This window comes from Tenrec ecaudatus (assembly GCF_050624435.1).
Source record: "Tenrec ecaudatus isolate mTenEca1 chromosome 7 unlocalized genomic scaffold, mTenEca1.hap1 SUPER_7_unloc_1, whole genome shotgun sequence".
Classification (NCBI taxonomy): Eukaryota; Metazoa; Chordata; class Mammalia; order Afrosoricida; family Tenrecidae; genus Tenrec; species Tenrec ecaudatus.
In genome coordinates, this window is record NW_027457607.1 from 670,176 (window position 1) to 685,696 (window position 15,521).

The 15,521-nt window shown below is 38.4% G+C and overlaps 1 protein-coding gene across 2 annotated transcripts in view; it reads right to left on the minus strand.

Moving 5' to 3' along the window:
- Nucleotides 1-5,960: 5,960 nt before the first annotated feature.
- The window catches only part of LOC142435902 (histone deacetylase 8-like), a 47,486-nt gene continuing 37,925 nt past the window's right edge, over nt 5,961-15,521 (minus strand). For both annotated transcript variants that reach the window (XM_075539953.1, XM_075539956.1), the window contains one exon: nt 5,961-13,154. In XM_075539953.1, the coding sequence (XP_075396068.1) occupies nt 13,130-13,154 (25 nt within the window). In that variant the 3' untranslated portion in view covers nt 5,961-13,129. The remainder of the gene's footprint in view (nt 13,155-15,521) is intronic.

Consider the following 15,521-nt stretch of genomic DNA (forward strand, 5'->3'; position numbering starts at 1 on the left):
AGGAGTGGATGATGGTATGCAATGGAAGTAATACTCAGGTGAATTGGATATTCGGAGTTGTATATGGAGGTAGAAGCGGAAATAGAAATAAAAGTGTTATGGATATAACAAATGGTGGTATAAATTCTGAAAGTGGATGAGATTACTGAGGTGAAATAAAAAGAGTGAGGAGAAAGACAAATAAGAGAGTACAAAAAGAAAGATAAGAGAACACAGAACCCAAGGAAGCATTGATTTCTAATGGGCAAGCAGATGAAAAGACTAGGGAATTCAACTGAAAAGCAACAATTAAGAGTAGCTAGAGAGGTCTTGGAATGTCAAGATATCAAAAGCTTTTTAAAATACAGAGTTCTCAGAGATCCCATGTACTATCTGGTCAGTCCAGCTAGTTACTAAAGGATCAGTCATATTTGGCAATTAAGGTTAATGGTCTTTATAAGAGAATTTTGGAGAAAGTAATGAGTAGAAAGTAAAGAAATACCTAGGAAAGGATGACTGTTTTCCAGAGGTTTGAATGAGAAAGGAAAGAAGAGAGGTGTGGCCAAGAGAAATTAAAGGCTAAAGCATAGTTGACCCAGACCTTCATTCCTGAGAGACAAACCAGAGAACCCTTTCTAACACAATAGTGTTTGTATTATCCATTTGAAAATATTTAAGTACATTTAAAGGTTGAAAGGAAAATATTGGAAATGCATATGAGATGGATGAACAGTGCAGAGAAGACTACAGGAAAGAAGCAAGTAAAATGGCTTTGGGAGGATGGGACCCACCTCTTCTGAAGCCAGAGAAAAAGAAAGATGTGACAGAGGAGATTGAGTTGTCTGCTGTTCAGTTTCTGCCATATGTCCTCTTGTTTCTCTGTGGACAACTCCTGTTCTCCTATATGAAAGTAAGCCAAAAATGACGGCTAAAACCATCATAGAAGCTTTATTAATAAAAAACATAGAAATGCAAAGTTGTTGTTTCTGGACACATCTTCCATCTATGTCTGTATGTATGGAGGCATTGTTTCTGCTTCCTTAAACTTTCCCCAAAGAATTCTATACTGTTTGATTTACATTGTGAAGGAACTGCAGCTTTGGCATCCTTGAGAGACTCAAATTGTGTTCCTTTTCAATGTTATTTGAGTGTGGGAAACAAAAACAAATCTGAAAGGGCAAGATTAGAACTGTCTGGTGATCTCTTTCAGAGGAGTTGGCAGTGGTAGCCAAGCAACAATGTAGCCAAGCAACAATCTTCTGGTCTCAGGGTTGTCGAGGCTCTTTAGTCCCTTGGATTAATTGTTCCCATGCATTTGGATTTTCTTCACTCTTCTTTGTTCCATAGAGGAGAAGCCAAAGTTGCACCTTAGATGTGTGTCAGTGTGCCTCCTATAGGATATTCCTTTTTTCTACTGACTCTCTACGAAGCATGATAGGGACTGGTCTCTCCAGATAACTTGTCCAGATTACAAGAGATAAAATCTTGCCATTCTTGATTCTCAAGAGTATTTGTTCTTGCTGTTCATGATATATATTTAGTATTCTTTGCCAATGCCATATTTCAAAGTTATCAATTATTCATCAGGATTCCTTATGTATTGCCCAGGTTTCACATGCATATGAATGTCCTGAAAATACCATGGCTTGAGTCAGACCCACCTTAGCTTTCAAGACATTTTTGAATTTTAACATTTTAAAGAGGTCTTTTGCAGCAGATTGGTCCAATGCAGTATGCTGTTTGCTTTCTTGACTACTGCTTCCATGAGAATTGATTGTGGATCTAAGAAAAATGAAACCCTTTACAATATCAGTATTTCCCCCATTTATGTTGATGTTGCATATTGGTTGAATTGTGCTCATTGGTCCAGAGTCACTGTACTAAAAAGAATTAGATGACATCCAATCATTTAAGGAGGTGTACATGATCAAGAACGAATGGTATTGAAGGAAGAAGTCCAAACTACATTGAACTCTTTGGTGAAAAGCAAGGTTTCAGGAGTTGACAGAATTCTAATTGAGATATTGTAGCAAATGGATATAGTACTGGAAGCATTCACTAATCTAAGCTAATTAGAAGAGAACCATACGCATCATACATTCTTAGTACCCCCCAAAAGATGATACAATGGAATGTAGAAATTACTGAACAATATCATTGACATTGCACACAAGTAAAATTAGGCTCAAGATGATATAGAAACATTTGCAGCAATACATTGGCAGAGAACTGCCAAAAGTTCAAGTTAGATTCAGAAGAGGATATTTTATAATAGATATCATAGCTGATATTAGATGGATCTTGGCTGAAAATAGAACATACAAAGAAAAGATTTTGTCTATGTTTTATTATGTAAAAGCATTAAACACTGTGGATCATAAGTAATTTGGATAACATCAATACAATCGCCTTTTCCCAGGGGGATGATTAACACTGTTTTTCTTGGTTTTTATTTGGAGGGAGCAGTTGTTTGGTTGATTTGTTTTTTGTATTTGTTATAATGTAACCGCCAAAGTAAAGCAGAGCCGTTTGTAACCCATGGACAAGCAGATGGATTCTGGCTTCCCCTGTGATTCTAGCCCCAATCTGGGAACAGTTCTTATAACATGGCCCTGTTCGATACTTGCCGTCATGAAAAGATCACTGAAGATAAGGGTGTTACAGCAAAGTGTGGTTAAAAAAAAGCAGATGGTGCTCAGCTATCAATTGGAATAGTGTCTGGGTTCTTAAAGGCTTGTATTCAAACAGCCCTTTAATTGAGACATCAATTAAGTCCACTGGTCTGTGTGATTCAAAGATGATGATAACAGCATCCAAATATGATGAAGAGAAAAGTATCCGAGCTTAAATTGTGAACACCCAATTTATAGAAGGCTGTGGAGGAAATGAGAGCCCAGAATCCATCTGCAGAGTATCTGGTCAGATTAAGCCTCTGGCAGATCCCTTCTAGCCAAAGGTGAGGAACTCAAACTGCTTTGCTAGCAGGCAGTGACAGTTTCTAATTTGATGGCAGTGGATTGAACCATGGTGTGATATGATACTTGATCAGTTGACCTCCCTCTTGAACCAATCTGAATTTGCTGTAGGCTCAAGTATTTCTTGCTTGTTCCATGATAGAATTTTTTTCTCTGGCTTTTAAAATATTGTCAGTAGTCTTTTCTTCCTTACTCTTTATTTTTGTTTTTATATTCTTATGATTTTCTTTCTGTTTCATTTTGTTTTATTGTTCTTGTTAGGTTCAGCACAGAAGGAGTGGATGCATAGAGACAATAACTGATAGAATGACTAATTGGGGATGGGGTGGGGTGGGGTGGACGAGGGTATTGAGGGAGCAAACAATGAATACAAGAGAGGGAAGGGAGCATTAGAACTGATTGTGATGATGTACATGTATATACAACTCTTTTAAAAAGTGATTTAATTATGGTGGTGTATGATTTGTGAATATTATATGAGGAAGACTTGAAAAATAAGAAAACAAACTTGAACAATGATTAGCAGAGATGAAGGAGGAAGAGTATTTTCTTAGCGGGCATTGAGTTTATGTTAATGGTGGTGGAATAATTTGGAAAAAAATCAGTATTGGTTGTACAACACAAAAAGTATAATTGATGACACTGAATTATACACATAGAAGTTGTTGAATTGGAGAATATTTAGTTGTGTATATTTTTACCACAATTAAAACAACAAATTAAACCATGAATAACAATGATTATAAGGAAGAAGAAAGTGCACTAAAATTGATTGTGGTACAACCAGAGGAAAGCTGAAGCAAAGGAAGGAGGAAGAACGGTACGGAGCACACCTGGGTCCACCAAGCTCAGAGGACGATAGCCCGGCTCGAAGGGCCCAATGTACAGAGAGGACCATATAGCTGGCCCCATGGCGAGATGCAACATCCTGCACTGACCCATGGCCCTACATGGGACAGCACCTGAGACACAGTGGGGGATGTGCGACTGAGCTGACCCCACCACACTGAGGCAAAACACTGGGGGCGTGCAATGGAGTGGCGGGGGAAGCAGAGTAAGGATGTCCCGAGGGAGTATAAAGAATGGACTTTGGGGCCAGGATGTGGCACCCCATCAGACTCATCCAGAAAACACTCCTGAAGGTCAATAAACATACCTCGAACTACTAACAGGTGTTTTGGTTTTTTTGGCTTTTTTTTCTTTCTCTTCTTTTAAATTTTGTATGTTAGTGGCTTTTTTGTTTATCAGCGTGTTGGTGTTGCTGCTGTCGACGCCATGTTCTTATGTGCCACTTTGGTGCTTTCGAAGCCATCTGCATTTGTATGCACATATTACTATATCAGCAGGTCCACCTAGATAAGATAGGCTGGACAAACAATGTGAGAAGAAAATAGCGGGACCAACGGTCCCGGAAGAGGCACATGAAAGTGTGGGAGGTAGGGGAAGGGAGGAGGTGTTGGCCAACACAGGGACAGGGAACAACGAGTGGTTTAAAACTAGTGGACGGAGGGGATGGGAGGACTGGTAGGGAGTGACCAAGGGCAAGGTAACTGAAAGGAATTACTGAAACCAGAATGAAGGCTGAACATGGTAGTGGGACAGGAGGAAAGCGTAAGGAAATAGAGGAAAGGAGTAGGAGGCAAAGGACATACATAGAAGCCTAAATACAGACATGTACATATGTAAATATTTTTATAATTATGGGGAAAATAGACCTAGGTACATTATTTATAGGTTCAGTAGTAGGGTAGCAGATGGACATTGGGCCTCCTTGCGCATACTCCCTCAATACAATAGCACCTTGCTCAGGTCATTCCATGACACCCACCTTCCCGACATGATCGCTGAAGACAGATGTGTGCATTAGCAAATGTGGTGAAAAAAGCTGATGGTGCCCGGCTATCAAAAAGATATAGCATCTGGGGTCTTAAAGGCTTGAAGGCAAACAAGCGGCCATCTAGCTGAGAAGCAAAAAAGCCCACAGAGAAGAAGCACAAAAGCCTGTGTGATCACGAGATGTTGAAGGGATCAGATAACAGACACCAAAGAACAAAAACCATCATTGTGTGATCACCTTCTCCACATAAACGCTGAAGACGAATGTGTGCATAAGTAAGTGGTGAAGAAGGCTGATGGTGCCTGGCTATCGAGAGATATAGTGTCTGGGGTCTTAAAGGCTTGAAAGTAAACAAGCGGCCATCTATCCCAGAAGCAACAAAGCCCACATGGAAGCAGCATACCAACGGATCATGAAGGGCTGAGGGGACCAGGTTTCCAGCAACAAAGGTGGGGGAAAAATTTGAGGGGAGTGCGTGATGGGAACCCAATGCCCATCTGTAGACCACTGGACATCCCTTGCAGAGGAGTAGTGGGGAGGAGATGAGTCACTCAGGGTTCAATGTAGCAATAATGAAACTCACAACCTTCCTCTAGTTCTTAAATGCTTCCTCCCAACTATCATGATCCCAATTCTACCTTGCAAACCTGGTTAATCCAAAGGATACACAGCGGTACAGATGGGAACTAGAAACACAGGGAATCTAGGACAGATGAACCTCTCAGGACCAGTGGTGAGAGTGGCGATACCGGGAGGGAAGGAGCGGTAGAAAGGGGGAACCAATCACAAGGCTCTACATAAAACCTCCTCTCTGGGGGATGGGCAACAGAGAAGTGGGTGAAGGGAGATGCCGGGCAGTGTAGGATAAGATAAAATAATAATTTATAAATTATTAAGGGTTCATGCGGGAGGGGAGAGTGGGAAGGGAGCGGGAGGACAAAAAGGTAAATGAGCTGATTCCAGGAACACAAGTGGAAGGCAAATTTTGAGAATGATGAGGGCAACGAATGTATAAGAGTGCTTTACTCAACTGATGTATGTATGGATTGTGATAAGAGTTGTGAGCCCCAATAAAATGATTTAAAATAAATAAGTAAAATGGATTGTGGTAATGATTGTACAACTCTTCTTGATATGATTGAACTATTGAATCACATGGTATATGGATGTAGTGCCAATAAAACTGTTAGAACAAAAGTGGATAGCATTGTGAATGATTGAAATCCCAGAACACCTATTTGAGTTCTCCCAGAAACTACTCATAGACCAATAGACAATTCTTCAAACAAAACTAGGGGATACTGCATGATTTAAAATCAGGAATGGTGGTGTAGCCTGTCATCGTACTTAAACAATGTGTGTGCTATGCAGATGATTAGAGAAACTGGACTGTGTGAAGAATATGATATCAGGATTGGAGGAAGACTAACTATCTGTAATATGCAGATGATACAACCTTGCTTGCTGAAAGCAAAGAGAAACACAACTGTTGAAGATCAATGGCTACAGTCTTCAGTGTAATTGCACCTTAAAATATAAAATGTAAAAGCACTGGTTTGACACAGTGATGTTGGTACATGGGATCTTGGGAAATCTTCAACTTATTAAAAATCTTTTATTCATTTTTATTTTTTTTAAAGATCATTTTACTGAGGGCTCATAACAAGCCATACATCAATTGTATCAAGCACATTTGTACATGTTATCATCATTATTTTCTAAACATTTACTTTCTATTTGAGCCCTTGACATCAGCTCTTTCCCCATACCCCCGTCCTCCCCTCCCACCATCATTACTCCTTGATAAATTATTATTATTTTCATATCTTACATGCACTGCTGTCTCCCTTCCCTGATGGTTTCTTTTTTGTTTGTGTTTATTTTTTAAACGTTTTATTAGGGGCTCATACAACTCTTATCACAATCCATACATACATCAATTGTGTAAAGCACATCTGTACATTCATTGCCCTCATCATTCTTTTTTAAACATTTTATTAGGGGTTCATACAACTCATCACAATCCATACATATACATACATCAATTGTATAAAGGACATCTGTACATTCTTTGCCATGATCATTTTCAAAGCATTTGCTCTCTACTTAAGCCCTTTACATCAGGTCCTCTTTTTTCCCCTCCCTTCCCGCTCTCCCCTCCCTCATGAGCCCTTGATAATTTATAGATTATTATTTTGTCATATCTTGCCCTATCCGGCATCTCCCTTCACCCCCTTTTCTGTTGTCCGTCCCCCAGGGAGGAGGTCACATGTAGATACTTGTAATCGGTTCCCCTTTCCAACCCACTCACCCTCTACTCTCCAAGTATCACCCCTCAAACCCCTGGTCCTCAAGGCATTATCCACCCTGGATTCCCTGTGCCTCCAGGTCCTATATGCACCAGTGTACAACCTCTGCTCTATCCAATTTTGCAAGGTAGAATTTGGATCATGGTAGTTGGTGGGGAGGAAGCATCCAGGATCTGGGGGAAAGCAGAGTTCTGTAGATTTTAATGATTAGCTCCTTATTTGTTGTATCATTGCGAAAAAAATTCCAGTCTGTGAGTTCTTATTTTACCTATTTTGTAAAGTCTTTTGATGTGTGTGTCTTGTTTTTATTAAGTCCCAGTTGTCTATTTTGTCTTATATGGATTGTGTTTCCTTTATTGTATTTGGTAGTGTATGTATGCCCCTGCTGCATGTGGACCCTTACATTTGTCCCAGTTCTCTTGTTGGTGATTCATCTAGCTCTGGAGTTTACATTTAGGTGGTCTCTAATGCACCTTGAGTTTGTTTTTGTACATGGGGCAAGTTATAGGTCCTGTTTCATTTTTCTGCAAATGCAGATCCAATTTTTTCCAGAACTACGTGTTGAAGAGGTTATCTCCCATTCAATTATTTTTGGTCCTTTGTCAAAAACCAAATGTCTGTTGGTGGATGCTTTTATTTTTGGGTTTTCTATTTTGTTAACATTGATTTATTTATCTATCATTGTATTAGTACCAGGCTGCTTTGACTACTGTGGCTGTATAATAAGTTTAGAGGTTAGGTCGTATAAAGCCTCCTACTTTGTTCTTTTTTGTGAAGTTCTTTGCTTATCCTGGGCCTCTTCCACACCGTATGAAGTTGGTTATTAGTTTTCCATTTCTTTAAAGAATGAAGTTGGGATTTGGATTGGAATTATGTTGTATTTTTAGATTATTTTAGGTAGTATTGACATTTTTCATATTATTAAATCTTCCTATCTGTGAACACAGGATATTCTTCCATTTGTATAAATCTCTTTGGTTTCTTGTAATAATGTTCTGTAGATCTCTTTGTATAGGTTTTTTTTTTTTGGTGTGTGTTTGTTTAGGTTTATTTCTAGGTGTTTCATTTTTATGTGACTATTTTAAATGATTTTGTTTTCTTGATTTTTTTCAGGGCTGTCATCGTTATATAGGAATGAAATTTATTTCTACTTGCTAATTTTATATCCTGCTACTTTACTAAATCTCTCAATGGTTTCCAACAGACTTTTTGTGGACTCCTTTGCCTTCTCTAAATATAAGATTATATAATGTGTAAATAGTGGGAGCTTTATTTCTTCTTTGCCCAATTGTATTCATTCCCTTGATTTCTTTGGTGATTCTGGTTAGGACTTCCAGCAAAATGTTAAGAGTGGTGATGAAGGCACCCTTGCTTAGTTCCCATTCTCAGGTAAAAATACACTTTCCCATTGAGTGTGATGTTGGCTATTGCTTTTAAAAAATATGATCATTATTATGTTGAGGAATTTCCTTTGATTCCTAGTTCATCGAGTGTTTTCTTTATCAGAAATGGGTGTTGGATATTGGCAAACACCTTTTCTGTATCTATCAATATTATCATGTGACTCTTTCTTTGCCTTGTTTATGTGGTGCGTTACATTAATTTCGATATTTTTCTAATGTTGAACTCTGTCCTTGCATCCCTGTTATAAATTGCAATAGGCCACAATGAGTTTTTTTTGGATATGTCATTTGTTACATCGATAAAAATTATGTTGAGAATTTTATATCTTTTCTTGAGGGATATAGGTTTTTAATTTCCTGTCTTTGTGGAGTTTTTGCTTGGCTTTGGTATCAGGGTTATGCTTGCTTTGTACAATAAGTTTGGGAATTTATTGTCTCTATATTCTGAATAGTTTTTGCTGAAATGGTGACAGTTCTTCACTGAAAGCTTGGTGAAGCCATCTGGTCTTGGACTTTTCTTGGTTAGGAGTTTTTTTCTTCTTTGGTTAATGGTCTGTTTAGATTTTCTACTTTGACTGTGTTCATTTGGGTAGATGTATATTTCCAGGTATTTTGTCCACTTGTTTTAGGCTATCAAATTTGTTGGACTACAGCTGTTTGTAGTAGTATGTTGTTGTTCTTTTTATTTCTTTTGAATCTCTTGTGATGTAGCCCTTTACAACTCTAATTCTAGATATTTACATCTTCCTTCTTTCCTTTGGTGTGTTTGCCAGTAGTGTGTCAATTTAGATGATCCTTTCAAAGAAGCATTGGAGCCCTGGTGGCATAGTGTTCATGTGCTATCTACAAGGTCAACATTTTGAAACTGCCAGCTACTCTGAGGGAGAAAACGGGGCTTTCTACTCCCATAAAGAGTTACAGTCTCAGAAACTCACAGGAGCAGTTCTACCCTGCCCTGTTGGGTCACTGTGTGAGTCAGTAGTGACTTGATGGCAGTGAGTTTGATTTGGCTTTGGTTTCAAAGAATCACCTTGTCTTGTTGATTTTTTTCCCCGTTGTTTCCCTGCTTTCCAGTTCATTATTTTTTGTACTAATCTTTGTGATTTCTTCTGATATTGGAGGGTTTATGCTGTTGCCCTTCTTCTATTGTTGGAGGCACTGTGTTAAGGTATTGATTTTGTTTCTTTCCTCTTTTCATGTGTGCCTTCATTGCTATAAATGGCCTTTTGATACCTGCATTTGTTATATCCTAAAATATTTGATATGCTATGTTATCATTCTAGTTTGTTTCAAGGAAATTCTTAATTTCATCCATCATCTGTTTTATTACCCTGTCATTTTTAAGGTGTGTCTGTTCAGTGCTTGTCTTTATGTTCCCGTTATTTCTTTTTTTAAAACAGCCTTATTAGCTCTTTATCCATGTCATAAAATTCAATAATTAAATCATATCAAAAAGAGTTGCATAATTATCTCCACATTCACTTCTAGAACATTTTCTTCTTACTTGTACTCATTGCTATTCATGTAAATTTTTTCTAATTGTGGCCAAAATATCCACAACAAAACATTCTCCAATTCCATAACTTTACATGTATAGTTAACTGTGTTGATGCACTTCATGTTATATAACTTTATTGATATCTTTTTCCAAATTATGCCACCACCATTGACATAAACTCAATGTCCCCTAAGCAACAATTCCTTCTCCTTCACCCATGGTAACCCTAGGTCAAGTTTGGTTTCTTTCATTTTTTAAAGTAGTTTTCTTGATATAACAGTCACATATCATACATTTCCATGGTTAAATTGCTTTAAAATTGTATATACATCATTATAATGAGTTCTAATGCTCTCTCCCTCCTCCCACATTCATTATTTGCTCCCCAAATTCCTCAACCTCTCCCCCTCTAAACACCCTCCATTGACATCACTGATAAACTATTTCATCAGTTATTATCTCTATGAATCCATCCCTTCTGTGCTCCACAAACTGGGAAACCCAACAGAAACAAAAATAAAACAGCAAGAAGTAATAATAATAATAATATATAAGGAAAAATACAAAGAAAGAAGAAATTTCTGTCATGGAACAAGTGAGAAATACTTGAGCCTAGAGAACATTCAGGTTGGGTCAAGAGGGATTTCAACTGACCAAGTATCATTATTACTGTATACCATGGTTGGATCCACCATAATTAAGGTTACAATGATCTCTGTCTGATAGTAAAGCTGTTCCAGTCCCTCGCCTGTGGTAAGAGGGGATTTGCCAGAGGTGTAATCTGACTAGATACTCTATATATGGATTTTGGGCTCCCACTTCCTCCATTGCCTTCTATAAATTAGCTGTTCACAACTTAAGCTCTGATACCTTTTCCTTCATCATATTGGGATTTTGTTATCGTCATCTTTGGATCACACAGGCTGGTGTGTGCACTTAGTTGCCGCTTCACGTAGATGGCTGCTTGTTTGAATACAGCCTTTAAAACCCCAGACACTATTCCAGTTGATAGCCTGGCACCATCTGCTTTCTTCACCACACTTTGCTATCTTTGATGATATTTTCATGAAGGTAAGTATCCAGTAAATGTTCCTGAAATTTCTATAGTTGATATCTAGTTTTATAGCATTGTGATATGAGAAAAATGGATCATAGGATCTCAATGTATTTGACTTTTTTAAGGCTTTCTTTGTGGCCTAGCTTGTGTTTTTTTACTTTGGAGTATGTACCGTGTGTGCTGCAGAACATACACTGTACAATTGTCAGATGGAGTGCTTTATGTATATCTAGGAGTGACCTGATTGTATTGTTTAGTTCTTCTGTTTCTTTATTGAATTTCTCTCCCAATGATTTGTATTTCCTTGAGAGCAGTATATTGAAATCTCCTATTATTGTGAAATGGTTGCTTTATCTCTTCAATTCTACAAGGATTTGGTTAATGTATTTTGAGGGTCTTTCATTGGGTGTGTATGTGTTTTTTATGGTTTTATGTTCCTGGTATATTATTTCTTTAATCATTATGTAATGTGTATTCTTTTCTCTCATTATGTTATTTGCCTTCATGTCTATTTTACTGGAAATTAAATTTTACTACTCTAGCCTTTTTATGGTTGCCATTGGCTTTGCAGCTTCCCCCCCCCCCCCCAATCCTGTGGGTTTCTAAGACTGTAGCTGTTTATGGGAGTAGAAAGCCCTAACTTTTTTTCTGAGGAGGGGCTAATGGTAGACCTTGCAGATGACAGTCCAGTGCCTAACCATTATGCCACCAGAGGTTCCTGGGTTTAATCATTTGGCTTACTGGGGTGTTTGCCACCGGTTTCTAGGTTGATTTGGTAGTGGGGAACTCACGAACTCCTTCTGGGTAAATTTGGTAGTGGGTGAGAGTGCTGGCACAAGTCTCTAATCATGCAGAGCAGCATAACACAGGCTGTGTGGTGTTGGCTGCCATCTGTTGTTGATCCAGTGGTGCCAAAATAGGTAGTGGCATTTGCCTAGCCACTGGTGCAGTAGATATGGTGTGTATGGCTGAGTAGGGTCTCTGGCTCCTAACTGTTAGGGAAAGAGAGGGGAGGAAAAAGAAAGTAATTATAAAAAGGGGGATGTGAAAGAAAGGAGACTTAATAAGAAAGGAAAAGAAGAAAGAATAAATCATCAAAAGCAGAATAATATTTGCATAAGTGCTAGCTGCCAAGTGGGAGTGGTGTCAGGGAGCAGTGTGCTTACTCGATGGATTGGAAAAAATGAAGAAGGGAAGAGATAGTGGAAAGAAACTAAATAAGAGAAGGTAAAGACAGAATAACTAAGACGAAAAGGAAAAAATGGCATCATACTTGTACAAGCCTTAGCCACCAAAAACAGCTGCAGCTGGATTGTGGAGTTTACTCTGCTTTCCATGGAGGGATGAGTGGGTGCTGCTGACCCTAGATGCAGGGGGCATGGGTATAGGCTCTTGCTTCCTGGCTCAAAAAAAGACTGGGGGAGGAAAACGAAAATGAAAAAGAGTAGAGGGAAGAACTAAGAAAGAGGAAAGAAGCATAGTACTGGTTAAAGTGCTAGCTGCCCCATCTAGGAGGGATGAGGGTTGGCACTACTAACAACAGAGTCAGTGGAGGGAGGAACATCTGCTCTATGAGAACAGAAAAGAGGAGGGGTAAAGGAAGAGGGAGAAAAGAAAAATAGAAACGAGGACAAGAGGGAAGAACTATGGAGAAAGTTAAAAGGAAAGAAAAAGTCGCTTAACATTGGCAGTATATGTGGGGGGGTATAGTTGGGCTGGCTGCCAGGTGGGGAGACTGGTCTCTCCCTCTGGTCACTGGGAGGTTTTGCAAAGTAAGCAGAAAGATCACACCGCTCCTGTCACTGATCACTGATGTGGGTGCGGGTACAGTTGTAGGCGAGTAGAGCCCATTAATCTGGTTCCTGCTCAGATCAGATTCTACTTGCGATACCAGTTGGCGGTTCACTGCTCCATTTGCCTATTTGCCATTTTTGTTTCATTCTTCCTTGTCAATGTTTGATCTACTTCTTTATCCTCTCCTTTGAAGCTGTGGGTTCAAGGATTATCATCAGGATCCCTTGGACTTAGTTTCTTGAGCCTTTGTTTTAGAAAGTCTGTGTATCATATTTGCCTAGTCCACTATGTTTGGATCATTCCTGTAATGATAATATATTAATATATTAATAGATATGAAATTCCCAGAAAGACACACAGCAATTCACTGCACATAACAGTCAGAGATTAGAGTGCTCACAGATTCAAATAAGCAGAGTTTCAGCATAGTGGATGTTAAAAACCAAAAATACCAAACTCAGTGCCATCGAGTCAATACTGACTCATAATGACCTTATGCCCCTATGAGTTTCTGAAGCTGTAACTGTTTATGGGAGTAGAAAGTCCTGTCTTTCTCTGTCAGAGGTGTTGGTGGTTTTGAACTGCTGACCTTGCATATCACAGCTTAACACTTAACCACTACATCATCAGGGTTCCATTCAAAGTAGACATTACCAAACTGTTATGTAAGCTTCACATTTTAACCGAGACCACTAGAGGGCATGTGATGTTAAATCAAGAATGTTTCCTATTTAACAAGATTTTATTAATGTGCTTCACATTTCTATTTATTGATTTGATGTTCCTCTAAACTATTTCATCAGTTCACAGTGTTCTCTTGAACTAATTTATTTTCATCAGCCTAATATCTGGCTCATAATAGATCTTCCATAAATATTTATAATTTGAACTAAGGGATTCATATTTTGAATCAGTAGATTCCAAATCATGACATGTGCTTTCTATTAATTAACTGTGGTCAGTAGTTTCAAGAAACTATCAGTTTTTATAACCTGGCTAATAATACAATATCCATGATTTTTATTACCTAAACACATCTACGAAAGAGGATGAAAAGATTCAAGCTTGGAATTTATATTCTTTATTTGTGCAAATGATAGTATCAGACAATGATATATGTTGTAATGTGTGAGTTAATAGTCATTAAAGCCCCATGAACGGACTCTGCTCTTGCACTAAATTCCTCTCTCCAGGGTTTGCCAGCTAATAGAGGATATAGTTCAATTAGAGTTTTTGTCCCTGCCAGAATTGTTAACTCTGTTTCTCCAAATGGGGATTAAGCTGCTCATGAAACCTGATTTCCACGATGTGTTTTAGAGCTGGAGGGTTGTTTGGGATAAAGAAATTTATCAACAACAAGCTTCCCTGGCTGCCTTTTAATAATTAATTGCTTTCATTGAAATTCTCCACTGAAGGGATTTTGGATGTCTGGCCTGGTTCTATTGGCACTGGTGGCTGAAGTCTTTGACTGTCCTTGATCTAGCCCCATGAGCCTAGGCCCTCAGTATTGCAGTACCGTGCAACCATTTCAAATAGCCTGAGAAATACAGCCCAATTTTTATGTTTTGATAGACTATTTTTTCAGAGTAGTTTTAGATTTACATCAACATTGAAGAGACTATAGAGAGTTCCTACCCATAGCTTAACGTCTTGCCTTAGTATGATATATTTATTATAATTGATAACTAATGTTAGAACATTATTATTAAGTGAAATTCTAATTTATCCAGATTTCCTTAGTTGTCAGTTAGTGGCCCTTTATTGTTCCAGAACTTCACATTACATTTAATCACCATGTCTCCTCTTTGGCTGTGATAGTTATTCGATATTCTTGCTTTTGATAACCTTGATAGTTTGGAAGAATGGTTATAGTTCTCAATATTAGCAATTTTTCTATTTTACAAGGAGACTTCAAGAAGTTTTGTGGAAAATGGAATTAAATGATAGTGGAATTTTCCATGAACTTTTTTGAAGTCCGCCTTGTATATATTTAAAAATATTTCTCAATATGTTTAATGGGATCAATCCAAATAGCCTGAGAAATGTAGCCATTTTTATTGTTCTTTCTAGCATCTGATTTTAAAATATGAACAGTTCTTGAAGCTGCTTCTTGCTAGAGAAGGGTAACTGCCCATGCAGTTGTTTCCCAACGTGGGTGATACTGCCCCCCTGGGGTATGTGTGTGTGTGTGCTGCAATGATCCATCAAATCCAAACTTACTGCCATCCATTCAATGCTGACTCATAACCCCCCTGTGGGGTTCAGAGACAGTAACTGTTTATGGGAGTAGAAATCCCAGTCTCACTGAGTTGCTGGTGGTTTTGAACTTCCGACCATGTGGATCACAGCCCAATGTCTAACTACTACACCACCAGGGCTCCAGGGGTCTGCAAAAGCAGATACCTATATTTTATCCTGGATTATGGACTACAGGACATAAGTTTTTGATTGCCAGGGGGGTTCTGAATAATATTTTTCTGGAAAGGAGGCAGTAGATCAAATAAGTGTGGGAACCTATGGTTTATGGTTTATGGCATTGGCAAATGTTCTAATATAGAATGCCATAGGAGTAAACTTTTCTGTTTATTATTTATAGTCACCAAACCCACTGATGTGTTCATAATTTTTTTAAAGAAAACAAAATGGAAATTATTGGTTGAAATTCAAAG